General features: G+C 47.6%; 1 protein-coding gene across 1 annotated transcript in view; it reads right to left on the reverse strand.

Moving 5' to 3' along the window:
- nvl (nuclear VCP like) overlaps nt 1–16,365 on the reverse strand; it is a 57,767-nt gene that overhangs the window by 7,231 nt on the left and 34,171 nt on the right. Inside the window, exons 16-18 of the mRNA XM_072248882.1 lie at nt 16,045–16,121; nt 15,680–15,750; nt 14,043–14,122 (exon numbers count right to left, since the gene is read on the reverse strand). Of these exons, the coding sequence (XP_072104983.1) occupies nt 14,043–14,122; nt 15,680–15,750; nt 16,045–16,121 (228 nt within the window). The remainder of the gene's footprint in view (nt 1–14,042; nt 14,123–15,679; nt 15,751–16,044; nt 16,122–16,365) is intronic.

The following is a 16,365-nucleotide window of genomic DNA, read 5'->3' on the forward strand; positions in this document are numbered from 1 at the left end:
CATTTGTTGCAAACCACTGGAGTGGCCTTTTCTATCCATTTACTCCCTCCAATCCGATCCTGCAGTGATCCACTCTGGAAAGAGCTGGTAACATGACTTCAACTTGAGCCTGAACACCTCAAAAACCCCTCACCATTGAACAGTAGGCCACTGACTCCAGTTAGACACTGATTTAATTTCTATCTTGTGATAGTCATACAACACAGAAACAGGCCTTTTGAGTCTCCTGGTCCATGCCAACCAAGAGGCCCATCTAAGCTGGTGTCATTCACCAGTATTAAGTCCATAACCTGGCCATTCCAATCCATGTACCTGTCCAACAGTCTTTTGCCTCTGGCTCAGCCTCCTTCTGGCAGCTCATTTCATACTGTGTAAAAACAAACTTGCCCGTCAAGTTGGGCAACATACAGGAAATGATAGATATGAGCTACAGGGAGGCAGACACCCCGAAATTGCAGGAGGCATATAAATCAGAGTACCACTATGGCCATTGCCCTCATTAATAAATATACTGTTGTGGGGGCAGGGAGGGGGAGGTGACTCTTTCTAGGAAGAGGACTGCAGTAGTGAAAGGGGATTCCATAGTTAGAGGAGCATACAGAAGGATAGAATCACCCAGATGGTATGTTGGCTGGGTCAGGGATGTCTCGGATTGCCTCCATGGCCTTCTAAAGGAGGAAGGTGAGCAGCTAGAAGTCTTGGTGTATATATTGGCACCAATGACGTAGGTAGGAAGAGTGAGGAGGTCCTTGGAGAATTTAGGGAGCTGGGTAGAAAGCTGAGAAACAGATTCTCCATGGTAGTAATCTCTGGCTTGTTTCCTGTGCCACTGAGAGTAACAATAGGATGATTTGGCAGATGAATGTGTGGCTGAGAATCTGGTGCAGGGGACAGGGTTTCAGATTTCTGGATCATTGTGATCTTTTCTAGGGAAGGTATGACCTCTACAAAAGGGACAGGTTACATCTGAACCTGAAGAGCACCAATACCTTTGCAGGCAGGCTTGCTGGAGTTGTTGGGAGAGGGTTTAAACTAATTTGGAGGGGAGGGCAGCCAGACTGATAAGGTCGAGAATGGGGCTGTTGGATTCAAAGCAGTGTAGTGAGTCAGACTGTCAGAAAGGACTGGCAGACAATGGGGCAAAATTGTAATCAGTGGGATGAATTGCAATGTAGAAGGGTGACAGATACAGGTTGAAGGCATTGTATTCAGATGCATGCAGTATATGGTATAAGGGAGATAATCTTGTAGCATAGTTAGAGATTGGCAGGTATGGCATTGTGGGCATCACTGAGTCATGGCTGAAAAGAGGATTATCGTTGGGGGCTTTACATCCAAGGATACACATTGTATCGAAAGGGCAGGTAGGCAGTCAGAGGGTTGGTATGGCTCTGTTGGTAATAAATGAAATCAAACTCTTAGAAAGAGGTGACACAGGATCAGAAGATGTAGAATTCTTGTGGGTAAAGTTACGAAACTGCAAGGATTAAAAAAAAACACCCTGATAGGAGTTACATACAAGCCTCCGAACAGGAGCGAGGATGTGGGCTACAAGTTTAAATGGGAGATAGAAAAGGCATGTAAAAAGGGAATATTTCAATAATCATGGGGAATTTCAATATTCAGATAGATTGGGAAAAATCAGGATTGGTGCTAGATCCCAAGAGAGAATTCGTAGAATGTCTACAAAATGGCTTTTTAGAGCAGCTTGTGGTTGAGCCCACTAGGGGAATCAGCTATTCTGTTTTGGGTGTTGTGTAATGTACCAGATTTGAGTAGGGAGCTGAAAGTAAAGGAGCCCTCGGGCAGTGATCATAATTCACCCTGCAAGTTGAGAGGGAGAAGCTAAAGACAGATGTATCAGTATTCCAGTGAAGTACAAGGAACTGCCATTTCTTTGGCAGTTGAACGGGGCATAACTGCGCAAGCGCGTGTAAGTCGGACCATGAGGGAGCGGGAGTGTTTGAAAGAGAGAAGATTAACAGAGCGGGCGACGGAGTAGAGGGAGACAGAGTAGGAAGGCCTTGGCTCCAGAGGCTGAGGAAGAGCTTCACTCCAAGTGAGGTAAGGCCGGGTAAGTTCCTTTAATAAATCTAATTACCTTAAGAGTAGGTAATGGAGGCAGCAGTTAGGGCAGTTGAGTGCTCTGTTTGCAGTATGTGGGAAGTCAGGGCGAGCACAATTGTCCCTGATGACTACACCTGTAAAAGGTGCATCCAGCTGCAGCTCCAAACTGAGTTAGGGAACTGGAGCTGGATGAACTTTGGATCATTCGGGAGGCAGAAATACACAGGAGTTACTGAGAGATAGTCACCCCTAAGAGTCAGGAGACAGGTAGCTGGGTGACTGTCAGGAGAGGGAAGGGGAATAGACAGAATGAGCAGAGCACCTCTGTGGTTGTTCCCACCAATAATAAGTATACCGTTTTGGATACTGTTGGTGGGGACGATTTACCAGGGACAAGTTGCAGTGGTTGTGTCTCTGGCACCAAGATGGGACCCTCAGCTCAGAAGGGAAGGAGGGAAAAGAGGAGAGCAGTAGTGATTGGAGTTTCGATAGGGGAACAGATAAGAGGTTCTGTGGAGGAGATCAAGAATCCCGGATGGTCTGTTGCCTCTCTGGTGTCAAGGTCCGCGATATCTCGGATCGAGTTCTCAGTATTCTCAAGAGGGAGGGTGAACAGCCGGATGTGATGGTCCATGTAGGGACCAAGGACGTGGGTAGGAAGAGTGAGGAGGTTCTGAAAGGTGAGTTTAGGGGGTTAGGCGCCAAGTTAAAGGACGAGACCTCCAGGATAGCAATCTCAGGATTGCTACCAGTGCCACGTGCAGGCGGGTTTAGAAATATAGTAAGATAGCACAGATCAACACGTGGCTGAAGACATGGTGCAGGAGGGAGGGCTTCAGATTTATAGATAATTGAGCAGTTTTCCAGGGAAGGTGGGACTTGTTCCGGTGGGACGGTTTACATCTGAACTGGAGGGGGACAAATATTCGTCCAGGTAGGTTTGCTAGAGAGGCTCCAGTGGATTTAAAATAGATACAAGAGGGGAGGGGAACCAGAGTGTAGGAACAGATGTAGGGGAGAAGGAAGAAAAAGAAAATAGTAAAGTTGTTTGCACCGTTAGTGATAAGCAGAGAGTAAGAGGTGGGAAATCTCTTAAATGCATTTATTTTAATGCAAGGAGCATTATAAGAAAGGTGGTTGAGCTTAGAGTATGGATTGATACCTGGAAGTATGATGTTGTAGCTATTAGTGAAACATGGTTACAGGAGGGGTGTGATTGGCAACTAAATATTCCTGGAATTCGTTGCTTCAGGTGTGATAGAATTGGAGGGACAAGAGGGGGAGGTGTTGCATTGCTTGTCAGAGAAAATATTACAGCGGTGCTCTGGCAGGATAGATTAGAGGACTCCCCTAGGGAGGCTATTTGGGTGGAATTGAGGAACGGGAAGGATGCAGTAACACTTATAGGGGTGTATTACAGACCACCTAATGGGGAGTGAGAATTGGAGGAGCAAATTTGTAAGGAGATAGCAGATATTTGTAGTAAGCACAAGGTTGTGATCATGGGAGATTTTAATTTTCCACACACAGACTGGGAAGCCCATACTGTAAAAGGGCTGGATGGTCTGGAGTTTGTAAAATGTGTGCAGGATAGTTTTTTGCAGCAATACATAGAGGTACCAACTAGAGAAGGGGCAGTGTTGGATCTCCTGTTAGGGAATGAGATAGGTCAGGTGACAGAGGTATGTGTTGGGGAGCACTTCGGGTCCAGTGATCACAATGCCATTAGTTTCAATATAATTATGGAGAAGGATAGGTCTGGACCCAGGGTTGAGATTTTTGATTGGAGAAAGGCTAACTTTGAGGAGACGTGAAAGGATTTAGAAGGAGTGGATTGGGACAGATTGTTTTATGGGAAGCATGTAATAGAGAAATGGAGGTCATATAAAGGTGAAATTTTGAGGGTACAGAATCTTTACGTTCCTCTTAGGTTAAAAGTTTGAGAGAGCCATGGTTTTCAAGGGATATCGGAAACTTGGTTTGGAAAAAGAGAGACATCTACAATAAATATAGGCAGCATGGAGTAAATGAGGTGTTCGAGGAACAAAAAGAATGTAAAAAGAATCTTATGAAAGAAATTAGAAAGGGTAAGATATGAGGTTGCTTTGGCAAGTAAGGTGAAAATAAATCCAAAGGATTTCTACAGTTATATTAATAGCAAAAGGATAGTGAGGGATAAAATCGGACCCTTAGAGAACCAGAGTGGACAGCTGTGTGTGGAATCAAAAGAGATGGGGGAGATTTTGAATAATTTCTTTTCTTCGGTATTCACTAAGAAGAAGGATATTGAATTGTGTAAGATAAGGGAAACAGATAGGGAAGTTATGGAAACTATGATGATTAAAGAAGAGGAAGTACTGGCGCTTTTAAGGAATATAAAAGTAGATAAGTCTCTGGGTCCTGACAGGATATTCCCTAGGACCTTGTGGGAAATTAGTGTAGAAATAGCAGGGGCTCTGACAGAAATATTTCAAATGTCATTAGAAACGGAGATGGTGCCAGAGGATTGACGTATTGCTCATGTTGTTCCATTGTTTAAAAAGGGTGCTAAGAGTAAACCTAGCAATTATCGGCCTGTGAGTTTGACGTCAGTGGTGGGTAAATTGATGGAAAGTATTCTTAGAGATGGTATGTATAATTATCTGGATAGACAGGGTCTGATTACGAACAGTCAACATCGATTTGTGCATGGAAGGTCATGTTTGACAAATCTTATTGAATTTTTTTGAAGAGGTTACTAGGAAAGTTGCTGAGGGTAAAGCGGTGGATGTTGTCTATATGGACTTCAGTAAGGCCTTTGACAAGGTTCCACACGGAAGGTTAGTTAGGAAGGTTCAATCATTAGGCATTAATATGGAAGTAGTAAAATAGATTCAGCAGTGGCTGGATGGGAGACACCAGAGAGTAGTGGTGGATAACTGTTTGTCAGATTGGAGGCCGGTGACTAGGGATGTGCCTCAGGGATCTGTACTGGGTCCAATGTTGTTTGTTATATCCATTAATGATCTGGATGATGGGGTGGTAAATTGGATTAGTAAGTATGCAGATGACACTAAGATAGGTGGAGTTGTGGATAATGAAGTAGGTTTTCAATGCTTGCAGGGAGATTTAGGCCAGTTGGAAGAGTGGGCTGAAAGATGGCAGATGGAGTTTAATGCTGATAAATGTGAGGTGCTACATTTTGGTAGGACTAATCAAAATAGGACATACATGGTAAATGGTAGGGCACTGAAGAATGCAGTAGAACAGAGTGATCTAGGAATAATGGTGCATAGTTCCCTGAAGGTGGAATCTCATGTGGATAGGGTGGTGAAGAACGCTTTTGGTATGCTGGCCTTTATAAATCAGATCATTGAGTATAGGAGTTGGGATGTAATGTTAAAATTGTACAAGGCATTGGTAAGGCCAAATTTGGAGTATTGTGTACAGTTCTGGTCACCGAATTATAGGAAAGATGTCAACAAAATAGAGAGAGTACAGAGAAGATTTACTAGAATGTTAACTGGATTTCAGCACCTAAGTTACAGAGAAAGTTGAACAAGCTGGGTCTTTATTCTATGGAGTGTAGAAGATTGAGGGATCTTGATAGAGGTATTTAAAATTATGAGGGGGATAGATTGACGTGGATAGATTTTTTCCATTGAGAGTGGGGGAGATTCAAACAAGAGGACATGAGTTGAGAGTGAGGGGAAAAAGTTCAGGGTAACATGAGGGGGAACTTCTTTACTCAGAGAGTGGTAACTGTGTGGAACGAGCTTCCAGCAGAAGTGGTTGAGGCAGGTTCGATGTTGTCGTTTAAAGTTAAATTGGATAGATATATGGACAGGAAAGGAATGGAGGGTTATGGGCTGAGTGCGGGTCAGTGGGATTAGGTGAGAGTAAGCGTTCGGCATGGACAAGGAGGGCCGAGATGGCCTGTTTCCGTGCTATAATTGTTACATGGTTATAGAGGTAGGAGAGGGGAGCTGGCCAAGGTTTATTGTTAAGGATGATCGCAGAGCAGCAATGGCTAGAGTTTCTGGGTGCAATTTGGAAGGGGCAAGACAGATACATGCAAAGAAATAGTATTCTGAAGGCAGGATGATGCAATCGTAGCTGACAAAGAGAAGTCAAAACCAACATAATAGCAAGAAGAGAGTGCATATAACAGGACAAAAATTTGGGCAGTTACAGGACTGGGAAACTTCTAAAAACCAACAGAAAGCAATTTCAAAAGGGAAAAGATAAAATATGAAGGTAAGCTAGGCAACAATATCAAAGAGTAAAAAAGAGAAGAGCAGATAATGGACCATTGGAAAATGACACTGGAGAGGTAGTAACAGGACAAGGAAATGGACAGACTGAAAAAGTATTTTGCATCATTCATTCTTCACTGGAAGACAGTAGCAGTATGCTGGATGTTCGAGGGTTACAGAGGGCAGAAATGAGTGCAGTTGCTATTACTAGAGAGAAGACTCCTGGGAAACTGCAAGGCCTTAAGGTAGATAAGTCACCTGGGTCAAATGTCACCTACACCCCAGGGTTCTGTAAGAGGTTATGGAGGCATTAGTAATGATATTTCAAAAATCACTAGATTCTGTAATGGTTCCAGATGACTGGAAAATTGCAAATGTCACTCTACTCTTCAAGAATGGAGGGAGGAGAAAGAAAGGAAATTATAGCCAGACTTCAGTGGTTTGGAAGATGTTGTTAAGGATGTGGTTTTGGGGTACTTGGAAGTACATGAAAAAAAAAATAGGCCAAAAATAGTGTCGCGGAGGTGACGGGCGCAGGGACAGGTAGTGTCACGGAGGTGACGGGCGCAGGGACAGGTAGTGGTGTGGAAGCAGGGAGGCTGCAGAAGAATTTAGACAGACGGCGAATGGGCAAAGAAGTGACAAATGGAAGTGTGTGGTCATGAACTTTGGTAAAAGAAATAAAAGCACAGACTATTTTCTAAACATGGAGAAAATACAAAAATCAGAGGTGCAGGATTTCCTGAAGGTTAAGTTGCAGGTCCAGTTGGTGGTGAGGAAGCCAAATGCGACTTTAGCATTCATTTCAAGAGGGTCAGTCAGTACATAACGGCCAGGATGTAATACTGAGGCTTTATGAAACACTGGTGATGCCTCAGTTGCAATATTGTGGGCAGTTCTGGGCTCCTTATCTGAGAAAAGATGTGCTACTATTGGAAAGGTTTCAGAGGAGGTTCACAAGAATGATTCTGGGAATGAAGGCTTATCGTATGAGAAGCGATTGATGGCTTGCGCCTTTACTCGCTGGAATTTAGAAGTATGGTGGGGGAGGGGAGATCTAATTGAAACCTGCAATAGAGTGGATGTGGAGAAAACATTTCCTACAGTGGGGGAGTCAAGGATCAGAAGGCACAACATCAGGATATAAGGATATCTGTTTAGAACTGAGATGAGCATAAATTTCTTTAACCAGAAGGTGGTGGATCTGTGGAATTCATTGCCACAGGCAGCTATGGAGGCCAGGTCATTGGGTGTATTTAAGGCAGTGGTTGATAGGTTTTTGATCAGCCAGGCCGTGAAAGGTTCTGGGGAGAGAAATGGATCAGCCCGACGAAATGGGAGCAGATTCAATGGGCTGAATGGTGCAATTCTGTTCCTGTGTCTGATGGTCTACATTTCGATTAAACCTTTCTCAACTTCCCCTCTCACCCTAAGTCTCTACCCTAAGGTCTTGATTTCCCCAGCCTGGGAAAAAGGCTGCGCACGGTCACTCTATTCATGTCCATCATGATTTTATAAACCGCTGTTAAATCACCTCAGTCCCCTATACTGCAAGGAATGAAATCCTTGCCTGTCCAATTTCTTATAACTCAGTCCCTCAATTTCCAGCAACATCCTTGTACAGTAGCAAAGAAAAAGTTTGTGAGCCTTTCGCAATTACTTGGTTTTCTGCACTAATTACTCATAAAATGTGCTCTAATCTTCATCCAAGTCAAATACAATCTATCTGAACTGAAAACACACGATTATACTAATTCTGGCTGGTGTGTTTACAGACATTTTTAATCTCTCCTTCTCCCCATGTAGAGTGCCCTCCTGCTTCAAAACATCCACCATTGTCCCTGTACCTAAAAAGACCATGGTGACATGTCTGAATGACTGGCGTCCTGTCGCACTCACCTCGATAATAAGCAAATGCTTTCAGAGGCTGGTCAAGGACTACATCTGCAGCACGCTACCACCCAAACTGGACCCCCTACAATTCCCTCCAGGCTTGACAAGAAGCTCAGGGACCTCTGCCTTGTGCAGCTGGATCCTGGACTTCCTGTCAGATTGCCGGTAGGTGGTAAGAGTGCGCTCCTTCACCTCCACCCGCTGACCTTCAACACTGGAGCCCCCTCCTTTACTCTCTGTATACCCATGACTGTGTCACCACTCATGGCTCCAATCTGCTAATTAAATTTGCAGATGATACCACACTGATTGGCCTAATCTCCGATAATAACGAGGCAGCCTACAGAGAAGTCATCACTCTGACACAGTGGTGTCAAGAAAACAACCTCTCCCTCAATGTCACAAAAACAAAGGAGCTGGTTGGGGACTACAGGAGGAATGGAGACAGGCTAGCCCCTATTGACATTAATGAATCTGGGGTTGAGAGGGTGAACAGCTTCAAGTTCCTCAGCATAAACATCAGGAAGGACCTCGTGGTTTGTACAAACCGGCTGTGTGGTGAAAAAAACACAACAGTGCCTCTTTCGCCTCAGTTGAGGAAGTTCAGCATGACTTCCAAATCCTGAGGACTTTCTACAGGGGCACAATTGAGAGCATCCTGACTGGCTGCATCCCTGCCTGCTATGGGAACTGTACTTCCCTCAATTGCAGGACTCTGCAGAGAGTGGTGTGGACAGCCCAGCACATCTGTAAATGTGAACTTCCTACAATCCTGGACATTTACAGAAAGGTGCGTAAAAAGGGCCCAAAGGATCAATGGAGACCCAAACTACACACTCTCCCAGCTGCTACTATCCGGGAACAGGTACCACAGCATAAAAGCCAGGACCAGCAAGCTCCAGGACAGCTTCTTCCACCAGGCTGATTAATTCATACTGATACAATTGTATTTCTAAGTTATATTGACTGTTCTGTTGTCTATCTTACTGTATATGCTAATTATTACAAATTACTACAATTGCCATGTGGCCAAGTGGTTAAGGCATTTGGCTAGTGATCTGAAGGTCGCTAGTTCGAGCCCCAGCTGAGGCAATGTGTTGTGTCCTTGAGCAAGGCATTTAACCACACATTGCTCTGCGACGACACTGGTGCCAAGCTGTATCAGCCCTAGTGCCCTTCCCTTGGACAACATCAGTGTCATGGAGAGGGGAGACTTGTAGCATAGGGAACTGCTGGTCTTCCATACAACCCTGCCCGGGCCTGCACCCTGGAAACCTTCCAAGGCACAATTCCATGGTCTCACGAGCCTAGCGGATGCCTATAACTATAATTTGCACATTGCACATTCAGATGGAGACATAATGCAAAGATTTTTACTCATGTATGTGAAGGATGTAAGAAATAAAGTCAAATCAATTAAACTACTTCTTGTCACTATGAGTACACCATTTGAACAATCACAGTCTAGGCTCCATTAAGTATGTGAACCTCTGAGGTCACAAACAAGAGAAGATCTGCAGATGCTGGAAATCCAGGCAATACACAGATTGCTGGAGGAACTCAGCAGGCCAGGCAGCATCTATGGAAAAAGTACAGTCAATGTTTTGGGCTGAGACCTATCAGCAGGACTGGGAAGGGTCTCAGCTCAAAATGTCGACTGTACGAATCAATCAGATGAGATTAAAGGTGTGGGTTGTAGAGGTGCCCTATATAAAAGACACACTCAGAAAGATCTGTTTATGTGCAGAATTCTAGAGATGCATGAAGCTGTAAAAGGTTACAAGAGCATTTCTAAAGACCTCAGTGTTCATCAGTCCACAGTAAGAGAACTTGTCTACAAATGGAGCAAATTCAGTACTGTTGCTACTCTCCCTAGGAGTGGGCATCCTGCAATGATCACACCAAGGGCACAGCGTGCAATGCTGAAGGAGGGGAAAAAGAACCCAAGGATAACAGCAAAAGACCTGCAGAAATCTCCAGAAGTTGCTAAAGTCTCTGTTCACAACAAGAAATAATCTCAACAAGAATGGTGTTCATGGAAGGACACCACAGTGGAAACCACTGTTTTCCAAACAAAACATTGCTGCATGACCACCTGGATGTTCTACAATGCTTCTGGGACAGTGTTCTGTGGACAGATGAGACAAAAGTTGAACTTTTTTGGCAAAAATGCACACCGCTGTGTCTGGAGGGAAAAGGGCACTGCACACCAACACCAAAACCTCATCCCAGCTGTGAAGCATAGTGGAAAGAGCATCATGGTTTGGGGCTGCTTTGCTGCCTCGGGGCCTGGACAGCTTGCATTCATTAAGGGAACAATGAATTCAAAATTGTATCAAGACATTTTACAGGAGAATATCTGAACAATGGCCTGTCACCTGAAGCTTAATAGAAATTGGAGATGCCGCAAGACAATGATTCGAAACACAAGGGAATTTGAAACAGAATGGTTTAAAAAGAAGAAAATTTTGTGTTTTGGAATGGCCAAGACGAGAGTTCAAACGTTAACCCAATTGAAATGCAGTGGCATAACCTCGAGACAGTTGTTCATGCATGGTATCCCAGAAATACTGATGAACTGAAACAGTTTTCAATGGAGGAATGGTCTAAAATTTCACCTCGCCATTGTGCCAAGTCTGATCAGCAGCTGTAGCAAACTCTTGGTGGAGGTTACTGTCGCTAAAGGAGGTTCTACCAGTTATTAAATATAAGGGTTCACATACTTTTACCAGCATAGACTGTGAATGATTAAACAGTGTGTTCAATAAAGACATGAAAAGTACAATTGTTTGTGTGTTATTACTTTAGACATTGTGTTTGTCCATTATTGTGACTTAGATGAAGATCAGGGAACATTTTATGAGCAATTAATGCAGAAAACCAGGTAATTGCAAAGGGCTCACGGACTTCTTGCAACTGTAAATGTTCTCTGCACTCTTTCCAGTATAATAACATCCTTTCTCTGGTAGGGTGATCAAGCCTTGGCATTTGAATTGTTCAATCCTGTTTCTCCCCGAATCCAGCAAACTCATCATTTCAACCTGTCCCAGTCCTGCAGTGCATTACTCTTTCTCCTTTGACTTGCCCCATTCCACCTACTGCAGACTCCAAAACGCCGACAGTTTCCAAATGCCTGATCACAACCTGGTCATTTTTATCATGGAGGTCCAACACCTCTACCCCATCCCAGTAAGGTCAACCTCTTCCTTGCACAGCCACTCAGCCCATCTCACCCAGGCCAGTCTGTGTCCTTCCATCAGATCCCCTTTCATTCTTCTAAACTTAAGCGTATATAAACCCAATCTCTTCACCATTCCAGCAGTCTGGTCTACCCGCACTGAACAATCTCATCCTTCCTCACAACGGCCCACGGTCCTCGAGGTGTGAGTCTCACCAGGGCACTGTACAATTACAACAAGACACCACTGCTCCTGCACTCAAATCCTCTCACTATGACGGCCAGCATTGCATTCCCCTTTTAAATTGTCTGCTGTACCTATTTGCTTACATTCAGCGACAGGTCTCTGCACATTCCCCCTTCCCAATCTCTCACCATTTGGATAACAATCTGACTTCACTTTGCCACTTTCAGCTCACACTGACCCATCGGCTCACTCCCTCAAGCTGCCTCAGTCAGTCTAAGCCTCTCTGTATCTCCTCCACAGCTCAGCCTCTCTCCCACCTTCGTCATCCGCAGACTTGGGGATATTCCATCTCCGCCATGACTTGCCGGGATCACAGCTCTGTGAATCACTCTCGTCATTGCCTGCCATTTGGTACAAGAGCAGTATATAACTGCTCTTTGCCAACCACCTTCTTTTATCGAAGGGATAGATAGCACCCAATGTCTCCCATAAGCCCAACGAATCTCCATATTTGACTACATCCCTCTCACTCTGCTTCCTGAAACAATCTTCTCCATTCCCTTTTCCCCGCCCTGTTGTATCTATTCTGATGACCACCTCACCATTTCCCAAATGACTCCTCAACCACAGCTTCCTTCGCAGGTTGTAAAAGCACCCAACATGCCTACCCAGAGCCTCTCTCCTTAAGTAACAACAGTTCATCTTTGGTCCATTTAGAATGTAAAAGTGAGGGTGTAATGTTGAGTACTGGTGAGGCCTCTCCTGGAGTATTGTGAGCAGTTTTGGGCCCCTTACCTTATAAAGGTTGTATTGAAACTGGAGAGGGTTCGAAGGAGGTTCATGAAAATGATTCCAGGATTGAATAGTTTGTCACATGAAGAACATTTGATGGCTCAGGGCCTGTACTCACTGGAATTCAGAAGATTGAAGGGTAACCTAATTGAAACCCATTGATTGGTGAAAGGCCTTGATAATGTGCACATGGAGAGGATGATTCCTATGGTGGGAGAGTCTAAGGCCAGAGGACACAGCCTCAAAATAGAGGGGCATCCTTTTAGAACGGAGAAGAGGAGGAATTTCTTTAGACAGATAGTGATGAATCTATGGAATTCTTTGTCACAGGCAGCTATGGAGGCCAAGTCTTTATGTATATATAAGGCAGAGGTTGATAGATTCTTAGTCAGGGCATAAGGGCATACAGGGAGAAGGCAGGAGATTGGGGCTGAGAGGAAAATTGGATTAGCCATGATGAAATGGCAAAGCAAACTCGATGACCGAAACAGCCTAATTCTGCTCCTATGTGTTAAGATTTTATCACCTGCTCTCAGTTAACCAGCCCTCCCAGTTTGTATCAGAACTTGCCTCCTATGAGGAAAGGTCATCAACCTGTAACATTAATCACCTCTCTCCACAGATAATGCCTGACATCTTCACCTGCATTCTCTCTCAGTTCTGCTTTGTGGTGCTTTAGATCAGAGTTGTTCCCCACTTTCTTCCTGTCCCAGTTATCTACCTCCCCCAGACAGATCAGCTAGAGTCATCACCAGCCTCTCCCACTTGGCACCTTCACCACCCCTCTTCCTGATTAGTCTCTTCCATCACTCCACCCACCGCCATAACTGGTTCCGCTTCTCACCTTCCTTACTTATCCAATTCCAGCATCCACCAGTCTCCCACGCGACACAACACCCTGCATCTACCCATCTCCCCCTTCACCCAGTTCCACCTCTTGCCTGTCAGCTCCTATCCTCACCCCTTTTTCTGTCTGCTTCCACCTGCCTGTCTCCCAACTTCACCCTTCCTCCTCTCCTACTTTTCATCCCTCACTCGCCCTCAGTCCACCTCTGATACACTCTCCTCCTCGTACACCAGAGGTTCAACACCTTTCTTATGCCATGGACCTCTACCGTTAACCGAAGGTTCTTGGGCCCCCGATTTACACTCGGTTGTCCTGACAAAACATCTCAACCTGAAACGCCGACTCCCTCCCCGTCTCTACAGGTGCGGCTCGCCCTGGAACGCCGACTCCCTCCCCGTCTCTACAGGTGCGGCTTGCCCTGGAACGCGGACTCACTCCCCGTCTCTACAGGCGCCGCTCGCCCTGGAACGCGGACTCCCTCCCCGTCTCTACAGGTGCCGCTCGCCCTGGAACGCCGACTCCCTCCCCGTCTCTACAGGTGCCGCTCACCCTGGAACGCCGACTCCCTCCCGTCTCTACAGGTGCCGCTCGCCCTGGAACGCCGACTCCCTCCCCATCTCTACAGGTGCGGCTTGACCTGCTGAGCTCTTCCAGCAGCTGGCTTTCTACAGTTTGGCTCCCCAGCATTTCAGACATTCCCACTTCCCCGTCTCTGAAGATGAAAACATCACCCAAAACGTTGACAGTTTTCTCCCCCCTACCCCCGATGCTGCCTAACCTGCTGGCTAAATCCCAAGTTTTCTGATCTCAGTCTTTGCAAGGTTTGCTGATCCGTGATCTCACCTTTTTGGAGACAGAAGGCTTGACTTTCTCAAAAGCTGCTTCGAAATGTTGCCGTGTCACTTGCAGTTTCGGACAAGCGGCTGGAAGACACTAACAGTTAATGGGGGACAGAGGGGACAAGGGAGAATAGCTGTCACATGCAGGAGAGGAGAGGAGAGGGAATGTACAGGGCAGCAGGGACATTATGCAGTCTGACAATACACACACAGCTCACAAAATTCACACTGCCCACAGTGCCTACCAAAACTGACTCCACGTCCCAGTGTCTGTCCTGAGTCTCCAACTCCACCACCGCTAAGGCAGGACGTTCCCAACTCCAGCCGCCGCCTGGGTGAAAAATTCCTCCTCGAATCCCCTCAGAGACCTCCTTCCCTTCACCCAGTGTTTCTAGCAATTACTATGTCTGACACTGCCAGAGTGGGGAGACTTTGGAACTCTCTCTACCTGTGTCTCTGTCACCACCCTCCCCACCTCCTTCACCCTCCCCCCACCTCCTCCACCACCCTCCCCACCTCCTTCACCACCCTCTCCCCACCTCCTTCACCACCCTCCCCCCACCTCCTTCACCACCCTCTCCACCTCCCCCCACCTCCGTCACCACCCTCCCCACCTCCTTCACCCTCCCCCCACCTCCTCCACCACCCTCCCCCAACTCCTTCACCACCCTCCCCCCACCTCCGTCACCACCCTCCCCACCTCCTTCACCCTCCCCCCACCTCCTCCACCACCCTCTCCCCACCACCCTCTCCCCACCTCCTTCACCACCCTCCCCCCACCTCCGTCACCACCCTCCCCACCTCCTCCACCACCCTCCCCACCCTCCCCCAACTCCTTCACCACCCTCCCCCCACCTCCGTCACCACCCTCCCCACCTCCTTCACCCTCCCACCTCCTCCACCACCCTCTCCCCACCACCCTCTCCCCACCTCCTTCACCACCCTCCCCCCACCTCCCCCCACCTCCGTCACCACCCTCCCCACCTCCTTCACCCTCCCCCCACCTCCTCCACCACCCTCCCCACCGCCTTCACCACCCTCCCCCCAACTCCTTCACCACCCTCCCCTCACCTCCATCACCATCCTCCCCCCACCTCCGTCACCACCCTCCCCACCTCCTTCACCACCCTCCCCCCACCTCCTTCACCATCCTCCCCCCACCTCCTTCACCACCCTCCCCACCTCCTTCACCCTCTCCCCACCTCCGTCACCACCCTCCCCACCTCCTTCACCCTCCCCCCACCTCCGTCACCACCCTCCCTACCTCCTTCACCACCCTCCCCCCACCTCCTTCACCACCCTCTCCCCACCTCCTTCACCACCCTCCCCCCACCTCCTTCGCCACCCTCCCCCCACCTCCTTCGCCACCCTCCCCCCACCTCCTTCGCCACTCTCCCCCCACCTCCTCCACCACCCTCTCCCTTTCCCTCTCCTTCATCTCTCTCTCTACTTGTGTCTCCTTCACCACCCTCTCTACCTGTGTTGCCACTCCTGGTGGCCTGTGTACCTGGAGTCAGAGTCTCATTCTGCCCTCTTCCCACCCCGGTTCTAGTGTCCGCCAGAGTTGTTAGCACGGAGAGGTGGGGGTGGGAGGGGTGATGGACAGCAGAGGGAGGGGGAGAGAAGGCACCGTGTTCTCACCTGGCTCCATGAGCTGCTGCCTCAGAGCATTAATGGACGCTTCCCGCACCAGTGCCGACAGGTCAGCCCCACTGAAGAGTACACAACAAAGCAGATCAGGGCACTTGCCTGCTGAGAGAGACACTGGGTGCGCGCGCGTCACCAGCCCCCGAGAGGCCAGGGCACGACGGACCCCCAGACATTGGCAAAGCAGGTGGAGATGAAACAGCAGTGCTGCAGGACCCGAACATGCCCACCATTGCAGAAACCAGGCTCCACCCCAGAACCCAAGGCGTTTCAGGATACTGGCAGGCCCTGCCCAGGACATCCTGGGCATAATCGGGACAGTGGTCACAGTTAGCGCGGAGCGAAGTGAATAAACTCACGTGAAGCAGTCACAGCGTTGGTCACTTGCGATCGCACAGAGATCGACGTCATGATCCATGGGAGGGCGAGTCCCACCCTGCAACAGAGCATCGACGATACTGAGGGTGTCTGGGTGGATAACCCCTCAGCCTGGGGTCCCTGTACACCCGCTGGATCGTCCCCCATCTACACCACATTCACACCCCAACACTCCTCCACCCTCCACCACAGGAAAAACTTTAGATAGGCTTGCACTCCCTCCCCTCCCCTCCCCCAGGACTCCCTCACACTCACAGCAGTCCAACCCTAGTGTGCTCCTTCCACCTCAAAGATGTCACCTC

The sequence above is a fragment of the Mobula birostris genome, chromosome 2 (genome assembly GCF_030028105.1).
Source record: "Mobula birostris isolate sMobBir1 chromosome 2, sMobBir1.hap1, whole genome shotgun sequence".
Classification (NCBI taxonomy): Eukaryota; Metazoa; Chordata; class Chondrichthyes; order Myliobatiformes; family Myliobatidae; genus Mobula; species Mobula birostris.